Source organism: Penaeus monodon, chromosome 5 (genome assembly GCF_015228065.2).
Source record: "Penaeus monodon isolate SGIC_2016 chromosome 5, NSTDA_Pmon_1, whole genome shotgun sequence".
In the NCBI taxonomy this organism is placed as follows: Eukaryota; Metazoa; Arthropoda; class Malacostraca; order Decapoda; family Penaeidae; genus Penaeus; species Penaeus monodon.
This window is the reverse complement of record NC_051390.1, coordinates 42,310,078-42,325,183: the sequence shown is the minus strand read 5'-3', so window position 1 is coordinate 42,325,183 and position 15,106 is coordinate 42,310,078. Positions and strand designations below refer to the sequence as shown.

The 15,106-nt window shown below is 37.2% G+C and overlaps 1 protein-coding gene across 8 annotated transcripts in view; it reads right to left on the bottom strand.

Annotated features, from left to right (window-relative positions):
* LOC119573214 (ral GTPase-activating protein subunit beta-like) overlaps positions 1–14,360 on the bottom strand; it is a 36,172-nt gene extending 21,812 nt beyond the window's left edge. For 3 of the 8 annotated variants that reach the window (XM_037920319.1, XM_037920321.1, XM_037920326.1), the window contains exons 1-16: positions 14,255–14,360; positions 11,592–11,759; positions 10,834–10,974; positions 10,325–10,526; positions 10,011–10,175; positions 6,656–6,721; positions 6,001–6,109; positions 4,592–4,716; positions 4,112–4,198; positions 2,316–2,492; positions 2,016–2,108; positions 1,567–1,695; positions 1,259–1,442; positions 968–1,124; positions 607–834; positions 330–465 (exon numbers count right to left, since the gene is read on the bottom strand). In XM_037920319.1, coding sequence (XP_037776247.1) covers positions 330–465; positions 607–834; positions 968–1,124; positions 1,259–1,442; positions 1,567–1,695; positions 2,016–2,108; positions 2,316–2,492; positions 4,112–4,198; positions 4,592–4,716; positions 6,001–6,109; positions 6,656–6,721; positions 10,011–10,175; positions 10,325–10,526; positions 10,834–10,974; positions 11,592–11,666 — 2,074 coding nt within the window. In that variant the 5' untranslated portion in view covers positions 11,667–11,759; positions 14,255–14,360. Of the gene's footprint in view, positions 1–329; positions 466–606; positions 835–967; positions 1,125–1,258; positions 1,443–1,566; positions 1,696–2,015; positions 2,109–2,315; positions 2,493–4,111; positions 4,199–4,591; positions 4,717–6,000; positions 6,110–6,439; positions 6,449–6,655; positions 6,722–10,010; positions 10,176–10,324; positions 10,527–10,833; positions 10,975–11,591; positions 11,760–14,254 lie in introns of all 8 variants that reach the window. The other 5 variants (XM_037920323.1, XM_037920322.1, XM_037920327.1 and 2 more) reach the window with 5 other exon arrangements.
* Between the last annotated feature and the right edge of the window lie 746 nt (positions 14,361–15,106).

The following is a 15,106-nucleotide window of genomic DNA, read 5'->3' as shown; positions in this document are numbered from 1 at the left end:
GATTACTTACATTAGTTATGACAGTTTTTAAAAAGAATAATATTCATTATAATTGCTGGAAAATATATTTACACAAAATATCAAATCAAATGCTGAGAAAAAAGTTCTAAAATAACAATGTCTTACTAATACTTTCCTTCTCTCTCTATTTTGACTTTCCAAAAGAGGAATTATATAGAAATTACCTTAACTATGATGGTATGATAATATTTTCTTTCATCCTTACCAAACTTTACTATAGACAATCAAATCAAAAATAATAATAATCAGGTTACCACACTCATCTCCATGGGTAATTAACAATAAGGCTATAATATCAATGAAAGTACCAAGTAACATTTGCGTGTTGACAGGATCAGACTCCACTTGCAGTGCATTGGAGAGAAGGTTGACAAGTTGTGGGCGAAGATGTGAGAGTGTTATCCTCTCATTGCTATTATTGCCCACTTCCTTCACTTGTAGACCCTTAAAAAGAGAGAACATAAAAGTTACTCACCTTCTAATTAGCACCTAAACACAACAAACAAACAAACACACACATATACATAGGAGCTGCAAAGTATTCTACAAAGAAAAGCCAAGATAATAAATATTCCTAGTGCTTACCTGGAAGTGCAGAGGTAATGGAAGAATGGACAGAAGAATGTGTGTGGCAGCTCGACGAAGCAGTGTAACCGGCAAGTGACTTGGAGCTCGAAGTTCACCCTCTGGAAGGACACCTTCTAACACTCCCAAGACACTTGGCACCAAGCTCACCACACCTTGCAAGTCCAACCGAAAAAGGTCAACCCCATTCACCAATATGCTTGCTGCTGTCTCACTACATGTCCCAGTCTGAAAGATAACAGATGGTTATTACAATTCCTCACCAGCTAAATAGTATTTTTTTTATTGGCAAATATTTCTAAACTTAAAAAATAATCTATATATAAATGGTATTCCTCAAAAGCCAAACATCTTCTTTTACCCTAACTCCATGACGATTGGACTGGCTGGCATTAGAGTCATGATGGGATGATACAACTGTGCCATCATTCTGACGTAGGCCTTGGTGAAGTGCCAAATAAAACCGGGCTAAATACACAGGCAGAATCTCTTCTCCAGTCTTCTTTGAGCAAAATATTCTGGAAAAAATCAACATTACAGAGTCAATATACATACAAAAAAAAAAACAAACTGCAAAATCATACACCCAGAAGCAAACAACCTTACCTAAGGAGCACCATTTCAGTGACAATGGTCCTCCTCTTATTCTTACCTACAAAGAGCACCAAGAGCCTCTGCACGCCCACTCTGGAAATGCTGGGGGGAGAGGTGTGCTAAGCGGTCTGTGTGTGACTCTCCTGGCACAGACGAATCACTAGACTTTCTACTGTTTTCACTCCCAAACACTGACACAGGTCTGCGTGAAGCTGGGCCACCACTTCCACCACCATCAGATTCTGATGGTGATATTAGGACATTACTAAGTGTGTTCTTTAGAAGGGGTATACAAAGGCATTTGAATTGAAAATCATCATACATTTTAAAAACTGGAACATACAGTACAAAAACTCCTTTACTCACTGTGCTGAGTAACTGGGCTGGCTTGTAAATTGCAATTGATCAATGCTGCTTCAAACAGCCAAGGCCCAAATAAATGCAAAAGGCTATTACATTTTGGCCTCCCACTTGACAAAACACGCCCAGCATCATCTGAAAGTTGTAAAAATAGAAATCCATCTTTTAGAAGAGATAATAATTGAAAATTATTCCTGGGAAAACATGATGCATATTTCATTTCACATAAATCTACATGCCCTACTTATCAGTATCATTAACCAATTGGAAGGTAAGTGTAAAGAAAGACAAAAGAAAATACAAAAACAACAAAGAGTAAGCTGGACACCACATACTGACATCACACCATAAAATTCATATGGCTAAACACCTACCTGACTCAATATGCCTAGAACAAAAACCTATACCTATACTAATGAAATTCTTCCACACCAAAAATAAATCTGTTTACTGACCTGATTTACCATCTGAAGAGAGAGACAGGGAGGATGAAGATGACATCTGCCTCCCTTTCTGGTTCAAGTTATCCAGAGAAGTATTTGGAACACCTGTATCAAAGAAATGTCAAATTAGGTGTGCAAATATAGGAAAATCAATCATATTACTTCTGACTTTTGTGGTATTTTAGTGGTATTTTACTCTCTGAAAAGAAAAAAAAATGTCTATAGAATTATCTTTAATCTGTATTTATCCCTATAAAAAACATCACAGAACAACTCATACTGTTTTAACAGGTATGTCCCCTGAATACTCACCCAAGAAAGCATCAACCAATCCTGAAACTCCTTTCATGGCAGACAGGAAGATGGAAGGCAGCATCTGTAAACATGGATGCTGGCTGGGCTCTATCACAAGCTCAGATGATATTGCATACTTCAAGAATGCTGGAGTCTTACTGATGACTGTGTGCCTACTGAGATCCACAGGGTTGCCTAAATTGAGAAAGTTTTGGTTAAATTTTTTACTAGTGTTTTAGTTCACCAATCATGCAAGATTTCACTCAAAATTTCTCATCAGTGTTTAAAAAAAATATTATATCCTTAACCATTAACTTCTCCATGGAAAGTGCACAGAAAATGTTAACCTATTGAATCCAGGTGCCGCACATATGGACCAAAATTTGGCCATTAGGCTCCCTTGAGTAGCAACCATTCTAGGTGTGTGGCTTTTAGGTTCAGGCCAAACAAACACACATGCACTATCAAACCCGTTATTTCCTCTTTATAATAATGCTAGCCTCTTTTTCTGCAAATGAGGTAAGAACCTCATTTTATGGTGCTCGTTTGTAGTATTTTGTTTGAGTTTTATCTTTTCATAGCTCTTAGCTCTTTTATCCAAATGTGCAATTCTAAATAACAGTGTTTTTTGAGTTGAAGTTTGGTGCATTACTGACAAGTTCTCAAGAATCTTAATACATTTTGCACCTCCCCATAATGATGAAGACAGCAAGAAGAAACAAAATTATATTATACAACACTTGGAGAATGATGTCGCACAAACTTGCCCGCTCAACAATGCAAATAATCCAGGCAACCAAGAAGATAAAGAAGAGTTAGCCTGGGTTCCCAACAAGTACATTCCACTAAAGATAACAGACTGTTTTCATTGAGCAGACTCCTTATTCTCAGCCAATTTTTTTCATGACAAGAAGTCTGATGTGGACTTCTTTCATGAAAAAATAAAAAAGTCTATTATCTTGAGTGAAGTGTGCAACATTGGGATTTGCTAGATATTTTATTACCTTCTAAAATTCCTTGCATGTATGGTACACTACATAACACATGGAAACTTTGGAAGATTTAAAATATTCCTTAATATAAACCTACCTGTGAGGTATGCTCACTATGGACAGTTTAAATATTAACCCCTTCAATCCAGGATACATAACCATCACATCATTAAAAATATTTGGCAGGTAACATGAAATCCTTGTCATGGAAAATTTTTACTGAGGGTTGGGGTGAAGGAAATGACTCACCAGGAGTACACAAAGCTCTTGGAGGGTGATTAGACTGAGTAGGTATTTACAAAGGGGCTCTTGCATTATTTCCATCAGTGTAGAATGCACCATCCATGTGCTATGACTGGAAGAGTACTGGCTCCAGGGAGAACACTATCTCCACGCTCAAAATCCTATCCCTGCCCTCCATGACTGACAGCACAGGGTGTATTACAGAAAAATGAATATTACTGAAATATAAAAAAAAAAGGACACAAATAACATAATGTTACTTACTGTTACTGAACACAGTTATAAGCTACCCAGAGATATGATATGGAGTCTTAGCACAGAAATAAGGCTATTCCCATCTTGATACAGCATACCAAATGACAAAATGCAGAAACACAAAAAATATTTATATAGAAAAGAGAAAATTGTATTGCAAAGGGGAGGCAAGGAGTTTGTGTGGGGCAGGCCTACAAACCCTACACCTGGGATTTTTGCCACTCAAATAAGCCTACTGCCCAAATTTTGGGCCACATGCAGGCAGTAAGGCACCTGGATCTAATGGGGTTAGTGTCATCCACAGTACATTACATAAAGACTTACCTATGATGTGTAAAATGCGATACCATACTTGTGCTATGCAGTCTCTACTCATGTTGACTGGTATAATATTCAGGTCATCTTCACTGGCTGTAAACATAAAAACAAAAAAAAATTTAAAAAAAATATATATATGTATGAGAACAGAACTTGCATTTCTGATATTCATACAAATTACTGACTGCGATCTTCTCAAGAATTTCTTCTCAAGAATGTTCATAGAAAAATGCATTGAAATGACGTGCTGGTTTTTCTGTTCATGTTGGATGAGAAAATTTCCTACAAAAATTATAAGCTTTAACTAATACTCACATAAACCCCAAACAATGTCAATTTGCGTACAAACACTGAAATAGATGTTAAAAAAACTCTATAGAAACAAATTCAAGTAGGTTTCATAAAAAATGAAAAAAATAAGAGAAACCCTAGGTATAACTTCCTTATCCATAGATTAAAAATAAAAAAAATTATGAAGAAACTTACAAATCTTTATTTGGGGAAAGGCAGGTCCATACATAAAACTGATAAGCTTTGCAGAAAGTGCAAAGTTTATTCTATTCCATTGATCTATCAAACCTCCACGATGGCGCCAACGCTGACAGCTCTCTCTGGAATTTGGAAGAAAAGATTTTTTCTCTTAATGTTCCAGAATCTTCTTGTTAAGTTAATTACTCATCTTAACTTGTTCTCTTCCTCCTAGTAATAAGGTAATATTCCTCATTGTCACAAATTTCCATGTGAGTTAAGATTATCTGGCATATCTTACTCAAAATATATTTAGCAATTCAGAAAATTGAGCTTCTGGTGCAAAACTGTTGTTGTGAAGTTGAACATTCTTTTACTAATTATCAAAAATGACAATTACAAACACTATCTCATACCCAACCCATCACAGGACTAATCTGTGTGACAGGAAGTCCAATTAGTCCACAAACAAAATATTATTTCAAGTAGAATTTCTTGATAAATTTGTTTTCCAATGAACACTATATTTTGAAAATGCAACTAACTAGCAGGGAGCAGGGATGTTATCACTCTGTGTCTAGAGGTACAGGATCTGTAGCCTGTGATACCCCCCACCTATGGGCACTACTTTTATTGGAGGGGAACAAGGTGCTCAAAGGTATTATACTTGGTTAAGAAAACATCTCTGAAGCTGCATCTCATACATAAATGCATACATATTAGGGATGTAGGTCTCATAAACAAAAGATCTTCCTATACAAGCAAATTGATTGTGCTCTTACAGTAAAAACATGATTTTTCTTGTTTCCTTTTGTGAAAAGTCTCCATACATAAATGGCTCCAGAAGTGCCCATCCACCAGTAGACCTAATGGTCTCACCTGATTTCACCTTGCCTTGAGTTTTCTGGAAAATTACTTTTTTACTTATGCTATTAATATTGATGCTCTTATTATTAGACAACATCAATAGGCATTAGAATCATCATAATGTCACTAACATTACTAACATCAATATAAGATAAATGAGAATACTTTCTGAAAATCTAGGAAAAGGGTAAACAGGTGAAAATGGTGGTACTAGTAATTGACTCCTTGGTGACTAAGTAGTTTTTGTGCATCTTTGTATAAATGTAATTAATATATTAAACACACAGTGGGCAAGGTATTATGAACACGCATATCCCCAGCAGCACAGGGTTTAAAGCTTTTGACTTATCATCACAAAAGATGATAACTGCACCTTCTGTTATCATTTAATACACATAAAATGGTTTCTTTTAACTAATCTGAAAATTAATTCCTCAGCAAACAGGCTAAGCAATTTTCCATTCATCTATCCTCTTTCCGTTTATACAAAAATTCTCTCCATCAATCACACATGCCTGAATTCTACTCATCACATTAGAGAAAATAACATTACACCTTACCTCAGTGCATTCCAGAGTGGTGGAGGAGGGAAACACCTAGCACAAGCCAGTAGCCATGTCTCAAACAAGACACTCAGTACCCTCTCACACAATTGTTCACCAGCATCCTCTGCAATACAAAGAGAGAGTGAGTGTGTTCATAATACTAGAATTCCATGCAAAAAAGGCCAAACTAAGTATTTTATATTTAATACATTTTCATCTAGCACAGATAACTCAGATTTCTAATGGTAGTTAAAATCAAATCTGAAGTGATGAAAAATCTTGACTCATAAAAAGTTTAAGATATAAGTAGTGAAAGTCAAATAAGGTAGAAAACATCACAAAGAAACAAGGATTAATTCCAAAACTCCCTACACACCACCAAACCATATTATTTTTTTATAATTCTAAGCAAATGCACTTATCATTGATACCTTTTGACAGTATTTCTACTCACCTTTGACAACTTCATCCACAAAGAGCAGCAATCAAAAGTAGATAGATCAATGAGTTTTAAAACTCTATACATACTTTTATCAATGAAAACATGAAAAAAAACATAATGCCATGGGATGCAAGGTCAGTAAGTGTATCATACAGAGGGTTGCCTACCCCAATGTGCAAGAGCACAGCACAAGCACCAAAGCAACACACAACATGAGTAAATAAATACCAGGCACATCTCCAGTAAACTTTAGACCTAAAGTGGAGTTTGGAACGCCCTCACTCTCATCTGCAACTAGAGTGAAACAGAGTGTTCAGATTATGAAGAAGAGAAGCGTCTGGCACTTAACTTGTAAACTAGGAAAGGGAGGTTGAGGCAGAGAGAAGAGAACAGAACAGAAGAGCACAGAGGAGAACAGAAGAGAACAGAAGTGAAGAGAAGAGAAAGAGAAGAAGAGACAAGACAAGACAAGACAAGACAAGACAAGACAAGACAAGACAAGACAAGACAAGACAAGACAAGACAAGACAAGACAAGACAAGACAAGAGTAGATATGAGAAGAGAGGAGAAAAGAAAAGGGAAGGGAAGGGAAGGGAAGGGAAGAGAGAAGAAAAGAGAGGAGAAGAGAAAAGGAGGAGAAGAGAAGGAAGAGAAGGAGAAGGAGAAGAGAAGAAGAGAAGAGAAGGAAGAAGAGAAAGAAAGAAAAGAAAAGAAGGAGGAGAAGGAGAGAGGAGAAGGAGAAGAGAAGAAGAGGAGGAGAGGAGAAGGAGGAAGGAGAGAGGAGAGGAGAGAGAGAGAGAAGGAGAAGGAGAAGGAGAAGGAGAAGGAGAAGGAGAAGACGAAGGAGAAGGAGAGAGGGGAAGGAGGAGAGAGGAGAAGAGAGAAGAGGAAGAGAAGAGAAGAGAAGGAGAAGGAGGAGAAGAGAAGAGAAGAGGAGAGAAGAGAAGGAGAAGGGGAAGGAGAAAGGAGAAAGGAGAAAGAGAGAGGAGAGGAGAGAAGGAGAGAAGAGAAGAGAAGGAGAAGGAGAGGAGAAGGAGAAGGAGAAGGAAAGAGAAGGAGGAGAAGGAGAGAGGAAAGAGGAAGGAGAAGGAGAGAGGAGAGAGGAGAGGAGAGGAGAAGGAGAGGAGAGGAAGAAGGAAGAGGGATAGGAGGAGAGTAGGAGAGGGAGAGAGGGAGAGGAGGAGGAGAAGAGGAGGAGGAGGAGAGGAGGAGGAGGAGGCATGAGAGAGGAAGAGGAGGAGGAGGAGAGAAGGAGGAGAGGAGGGAGAAGGATGAGAGGAGGAAGGAGAAGGAGAAGGAGAGGAGAGAAGGAAGAGAAGAGAGAAGGAGAAGAGGAGAAGGAGGAGGAGACACAAAAACACAGACCATAAGACACACACAGAGATAGACTGATAGTGAGAAAGTGACAGAAAAGATACACAGACAGAGAGAGTAAACAAGAACAAAGCAAAAGAAAGAGAAATACAAGGTGTGAGATGCAGTAAGACAAAATCAAAGAATGACAAACAGAGTTTGAAGGGTACAGAGAGAGGAATAGAGAGAACTAATAAAATTATAAAAAAAAGCAATAATTGTTTTACTATCATTAATAAATTAGGCAGTGACATTCTCAATCCAGAATGAGTATATAATGCTAATGAAACACTAAGTTATACTTAGAAAATGCTAAGGGAAATCATTCTAAGCAAAGACAGAATCAGTAACACTCGAAGTATAATGGCACACACATTAGACAGTCAATATCTCATAACAGAATATACACCAGTAATACTAAGTAGTGTAAAACTCATTGGTGTACAACTGAGAAACCAGTAAGATGCTGCACTGAGATAATAACATGTATTTCTACAAGCCTGCTAGAGAAATAGAAACTGCCATGCATCATCTGCAATGCAAAGTATGTAAATTATGTATGATATATTAAATTACATCCCAATAGGCAACAGAAATATTTTCTTTTAATCATAGTGCATGAACTGGCAATCAGCTTGACAAACAAAATCAAAAGCAAGCATCCAAAAGAATCAGCTATTAAAGAAGCTCTGCTCTTCACAATAGTTCCTCCTTGCAATGTTTGAAATTCTGCCTACATATTTCATACTATCAGAATTTTTGACATTAACCTCCTTCCTTTTTTCTACATTCATGGTTATATAATTTCATCAGAGATCTAACTTCAAACTATCTTATGAGTTATTATAAGAATTATCTCTAAACCTCTGGAAATAATAAATGCATAAAATCACAATGTATACTTGGGAATGAAACAATAGAAATTATATCATTATATTTTACATATTACCATAATATTGTGTGTAGATATTCCATCACAATTAATACTATCAACTGTAATACAAACTCTATTACCATTATTTAACAAAAAATACTCATTAACCATCTTTAAAGATAGATTGCTGAATTACCTTAATCTACATAACATCTTAATCACCTGTGTTTAATGGAAATAAATGGAAAAAAAGTCTACAGAATAAAATCAAATACTTTCAGATACTGAAAAGAAAAAGATGGGATGAGACAGGCCTATAGTCCACCCTTTAAATTTCCTGCATAATATGCTTAAGTTATGATGTTCTTGTGTACAGACATATCAATATGCTAATTTTTTCCTTTGTGATATGCTAAAAATAATAGGAAACCTGTTATGTTTATCACAGCAGGTACATTTTTCATCTTTCCTTTTCTTTAAATTAACAATTTAGAGGCACCACTAATTTTCTGAAATTCTGATGTACCTACAGGTCATGTAATTTATGGCAGGTGGAAATCAAACCCCAGGCTTTTCCTAACTATACACTTCTCTTCCTAATAATAGCTACATCATTCATAAAAATTCTGTAATCTCTCCAATCTAACTAGGAAATTTTCACTTACTGTTACTTGTGTAATATGTTAAAGAACAACACATCACCTTGGGGTCAGTGACTTTTCTCCATGACATAACAGGACATCAACTAGTGCAAATAAGTTAACCCATAGTGTGTGAAATTACCCTCTTTGATCGCACCCTGTGATGCAAAGTAAATCCCCAAAAATAATCATGTCACTTTTTATTTGTTTTGTTACATCTTTATTAGCAAGTTGCACGGGTTTAAGCCCAATATATTGAAGTAATTTATAAGGGGTTAAACTTTAAATAAGAAAAAAATATGAGCTAGGAAGAGCTGCACAGCCAATATTAAGCCAGAAAGCTCATACATCTGATAATTGTTGAAAACACAATATTCTCATTACATTTTAAAAACAAGGCTGCTATAATAAGCTTTTTAAAGCTCAAATACTTTTCTTCTGGAGTCTCTAGTTTATTCACCTTCCTTTCTTCATTTCCAATTAAATTGGAAAAAAAAAAAAAAAACAATTCATAGTCACTGCCTCATATTATAATGATGCAACCTAACTCTTATCCAATCCTCCCATTATGAGAAACTAATGTACATAAATATATTCTGATGTTTGCATGGTTCATAACATTTTGCCTGCAAGTGTGAACAGCCAAATATTATCAACCTAGATTTGGAGGATTCAGTCAAACTACATTAACACATCCATTTCTCCAATGATTACCTTTCACAGTAGGAGGTGAGAGAAGAGCAGAATTGATGTGCAAAAGAAACAGCAGCAGAGTCTGCCAGGTGTCTTCACTAAGACAGGGTGAGTTTTGAGCAATGTTCTGCAAGGTGCGCAGAACACGATGGCATAATACAGCCTGACGGTTGATGACATCCGGTCCTGTGTAAAGAATAAAATATAGGTTACTGCAAAAGTTCAAGATACTGTAATTCAGCCAATAAAGAGAACAATCAGCTAATATAACCTCCTACGAGCAATAAGAGTTGCACAAAAGAAATAACACACAGACATTTATAATACAAAATTACCTTGAGCTCCTCTTGGTACAAAAAGATAATAAAAATGATTTATGATGATTCTTGCATAGTGGTTTGGATCATTCAGTATCGGAGCTGGAACACTGCTCTTGGGATTGGGAAGCAGAGCTGACAACCACTCGCAGTAAACACTAACACAGTCACGTAGGATGTCAATTTCTGAGAGTGGAAAGCTCAAACCATAGCCTAGGGCCTGTGGAAGGAGTTCTTCATTTGAATTTGTATCATATTCATTTTTAAAAATGTCTTAAAAATCTGTAGAAACACAGATATAAGAAACATGGAAAATCAAAGAGGTATCAACAACAATTATTAAATTAATGATAATGATAACCATAATAACAAAATCAAGATGATGATGATGATGATGATGATGATGATGATGACGGTGATGGCGGTGATGGTGGTGACAGTGATGATGGTGATGGTGATGGTGTATATAATATGTGCTAGATCATATTTCATATTTCCTACACATTCCAACAAGCTATGATACACACCGGCATAAGAACCTGCAACTGTTTATCGTGAATGATCTTGCTCCTGATGGGGGGACCAGGTTTGGTGAGGCCCAGGCTGCTTGCTAGGTGCTTTGCTGTGCCAGCAACAAAATCACGACCAACACTCCATGGTACAGCATCCTGCAGATGATGTAAATCAATTTCATAGCGTAAAAAAATATATATATACACATATACATATACATATATATAGATATATAGATATATAGATATATAGATATAATATATATATATATATATATATATATATATATATATATATATATATATATATATATATTATATTTATTTATATATTATATATATACACACACACACTTATATCTATCTATCTATCTATCTATCTATCTATCTATCTATCTATATGCGTGTGTGTGTGTGTGTGTGTCTGTGTGTGTTATATATATATATATATATATATATATATATAATATATATATATATATATATATATATATATATATATATATATATATATATATATATATATATATAACACACACACAGACACATACACACACACACACACATATATAGATAGATAGATAGATAGATAGATATAAGTGTGTGTATAAAACACACACACACACACACACACACACACACACACACACACACACACACACACACACACACAATATTATACATTATTATATAGATATACTTTCTAATTCATAGGCTTCCACAACCCTTTTTAGCAGGAGGCCAAACGGCTAATACTAATTGCAACATCCCACCTTAAAAGCACTAATGGCAGCTTCATCTCCCCAGCCCTGCTGAGGAACCAGCTCTGAGGGCCAATCGCTGAACATCTTGCACACCTGTCTTCAAATTTCTTCTACCCGTGCCGTCTCATTTTGAATATTACCTCTGTCAGAAGTGAAGTACCACAACTCTGATCATATCTGCAATAAACAAACATATAGAAAATGGAGCAGAGGCTATGGGTCAGATAAAATCCTCATCCTCATCCTCAACCTCCTCATCATCATCGTCATCCTCATCATCTCTACCTTCATCTTCATCATTTTCAGGGTGGGAGGGAGGAAGGGAAGGAAGGAAGGAAGGAAAGGGTTATTTATTTATTTATCTACTGAATATTTTATGCCACATAAACATCTAAGGTTATTAGCAGGCAAAGCCCCCAGGTGCTATATGACATTAAAGGTCATGTGGCACTATGGTAAAGTATAGTAGCGAAAAGGGTTAGGAATAAGTTAATGATTAGGGTAACGTTACAGGTTGAACAGTACTAGAGGGTAGTAAGGTAGCAAAATGGGTAGAGATGGGGTGATGATGGGGTAGAATATAAGGTAAAGGGTGTTAGAAGGGGGAAGGAGTTATGGGAGTAGGTAACATAATGATCAAGCATTGTGGCAAAAACAGCAAAAATAATTAGGATAAGTGCACAGAACAAGGGGTTGAAGACAAGGAAAAGGAGAGGAAAAGAAAAGACCATGCAAAATTAGTTTAGGCAAGGGCTGAGGACCAAGGATGGGGTGATACCCTACATTGGGCCTCAGTCCTTGTCTCCTAAGCCCCCACAACAAAAACAAACAAGGGAGGAGGAGGAGGAGGAGGAGGAGGAGGAGGAGGAGGAGGTGAGGAGGGAGGAGGAGGGAGGTGGAGGGGAGGTGGAGGAGGAGGGAGGAGGGGAGGAGGTGGAGGTGGTGGGTGGGGTGGTGGTGGTGGTGGGGGTGGTGGTAGGTGGTGTGGGGTGGGAGTGGTGGTGGGGTGGTGGTGGGGTGGTGGTGGTGGGGTGGTGGTGGAGGAGGTGGTGGACAAAGACAAGGGCAAAGAGGAGGAGGACTAAGAGGAGGACAAGGACAAAGAGGAGGACAAAGGCAAAGAGAATGAGGACAAAGAGGATAGCAAACTCAGCGGCCAAGAGGCTGGACAGTCACCAGAAGTCACCAGAATGAGTGACACCCAGAGATTTCTGGTACCGTCATTGGTTAACTATACACTACATTTGATATATACTCACCGATTCTGTGTATATTATTCATATTCTACCCCATTTCCCTGGTACCTTCCATGTATTCTCCTGTTATCAGGGCCAAAATTGTGGGTATTGGTGGGTTTCTGCAGCATTATTTCTATATATATAAGTAATAGAAAGTAAGAGTAATCTGTTGATACTATTAACTTCACGCTCAGTGATGCAACAGTCTTCTGAATAATTACCAACTAAACTTACTATAAAGGACAATAGACATCATAATCTTTCCTACACAATTTCCCAAACTTAACCCCTTGGATCCAGCTGCTTTACTACCCACACATGCTTCCTTACCCTTTCAATGTTGTTATTTCTTTTTCTGCCTTAGGATTCATTGCTTTTCGAAATTTCCAATGTCTATATTTGTCATTTACTATATCCATATGGAATACTGTTGTCAATGTACAACCTACATATTATCTCCCTAGGTGGTCCATAAAACAGTACAATAATAATTGGAACAAGTAACATCTTGTTATTCGTGTCATTTATCTTTTCCTAATATTCAATTTTCTGTAACATACCCTCCACCAATGGTCAGGATGACGATCCTCAGAACGGAAATAGTATTCTCCCTGGAGCTAGAGCACTTCCAGTCATGGCTTACAATGGTACATCCCACACTTGTTCCTAAATGCCAACTGAATCCTATCACCCTCTAAGAGCTTTGTGCACTCTTTGTGAGTCATTCCCATCACCCTAGCCTTCAGCCGAAATGCTCTTGACGGTATGTTCGCATCACTCAGGCCCTCGGCCAAATTCTTTCGTGACGGCATGCTTATGTCACCCTCAACTGGGCCAAATTTTTTAATATGATGGTCAAATCATCCGGATCCAAGGGGTTTAACAGAGCGGCTGTAATCATTAATTCAAAAGCCATAACTGTGTTTTTCTTTAAGTACAATAAAGAGAAAGGCAAAAAAAAATAGTGTGGATTTAATTACTGCCCCATTCTCCTACAGCCTATCTTCATTTCCCTAAAACATGTACATATTCCACCACCACACTCTTGTCACATTCCTCTACTTCATTTCCTTTCTTTTGGAGCCCAGCATCCGTAATTTTCCTCCCTCTTTGGCTTACGTATGATGACAGAATAAGATACCTCTAACAACGCTGTTATAAGTATCATGAAGTATCACACTTAATGCACCGTAATAGCGTTATTATATCGCTGACAATAAATTATTATTTGCTGGAAAGGTCATCAGAGAAAACTATTTCGATAAATCGAAATAGAAATCAAACATTTACCTTACATCCGCCAATTACCATAGGCCTATCACTTACATTATAACTATCAAATTTACTTAATCTTCACCTTTTATCACATATATAAAAGTATCTGTTTTATATTAGCAAACAATAGCTTAATTTCAATCAACAAATGAAGCTCACCATAATTTCAACCTGTGGGAAAGGGAAAATGACGTTTCAGCAACAATAACAAGATGGGTTGACGCCTCCAGGTGACTAAGTACTACGGGCTTAAAGCAATTGATCGTGCTACGAGTTTCTTTGTTTTTTTTTTTTGGGGGGGGGTAATATTTGGTGATGTAATATTTCATATAAATCTTTGTTATATGTATTTCATATCTGCCTGTCTTTTTTTTTTTAATGAAAATTATGTTACTGGTTTTGTTTTATGCTTGTGATCATGCACCGAAGACCGCATACTTTGAATACACACACACACACACACACACACACACACACACACACACACACACACACACACACACACACACACACACACACACACACACACACACACACACACACACACACACACACACACACACACACACACACACACACACACACCACACACACACACACACACACACACGCATAGACAAGGTTTATATAAGTATACTTATGTAGACCTTGCATACACACATACGCAAGTATTCATGCACGTAAGCACGCGTGCACACACACACACACACACACACACACACACACACACACACACACACACACACACACACACACACACACACACACACACACACACACACACACACACACACACAAGTGCTACAAAAAACATCGCATCAGTGCAGTACATCTCTTACATGCTGTTAAATACGGAGAGAATCGGACATTGGGTGGTTTAGTTTGTAATCCATAGGTTATGTAAATGTGTATAGTTCATGTTGAAAAAAATAGGAGATCGAGGGCAAGGGAAGCAAGAGCTGACCGCAAATCCTGCCTACTAAGCGTTTCGCGCTGAGTGGCAAGTGCCAT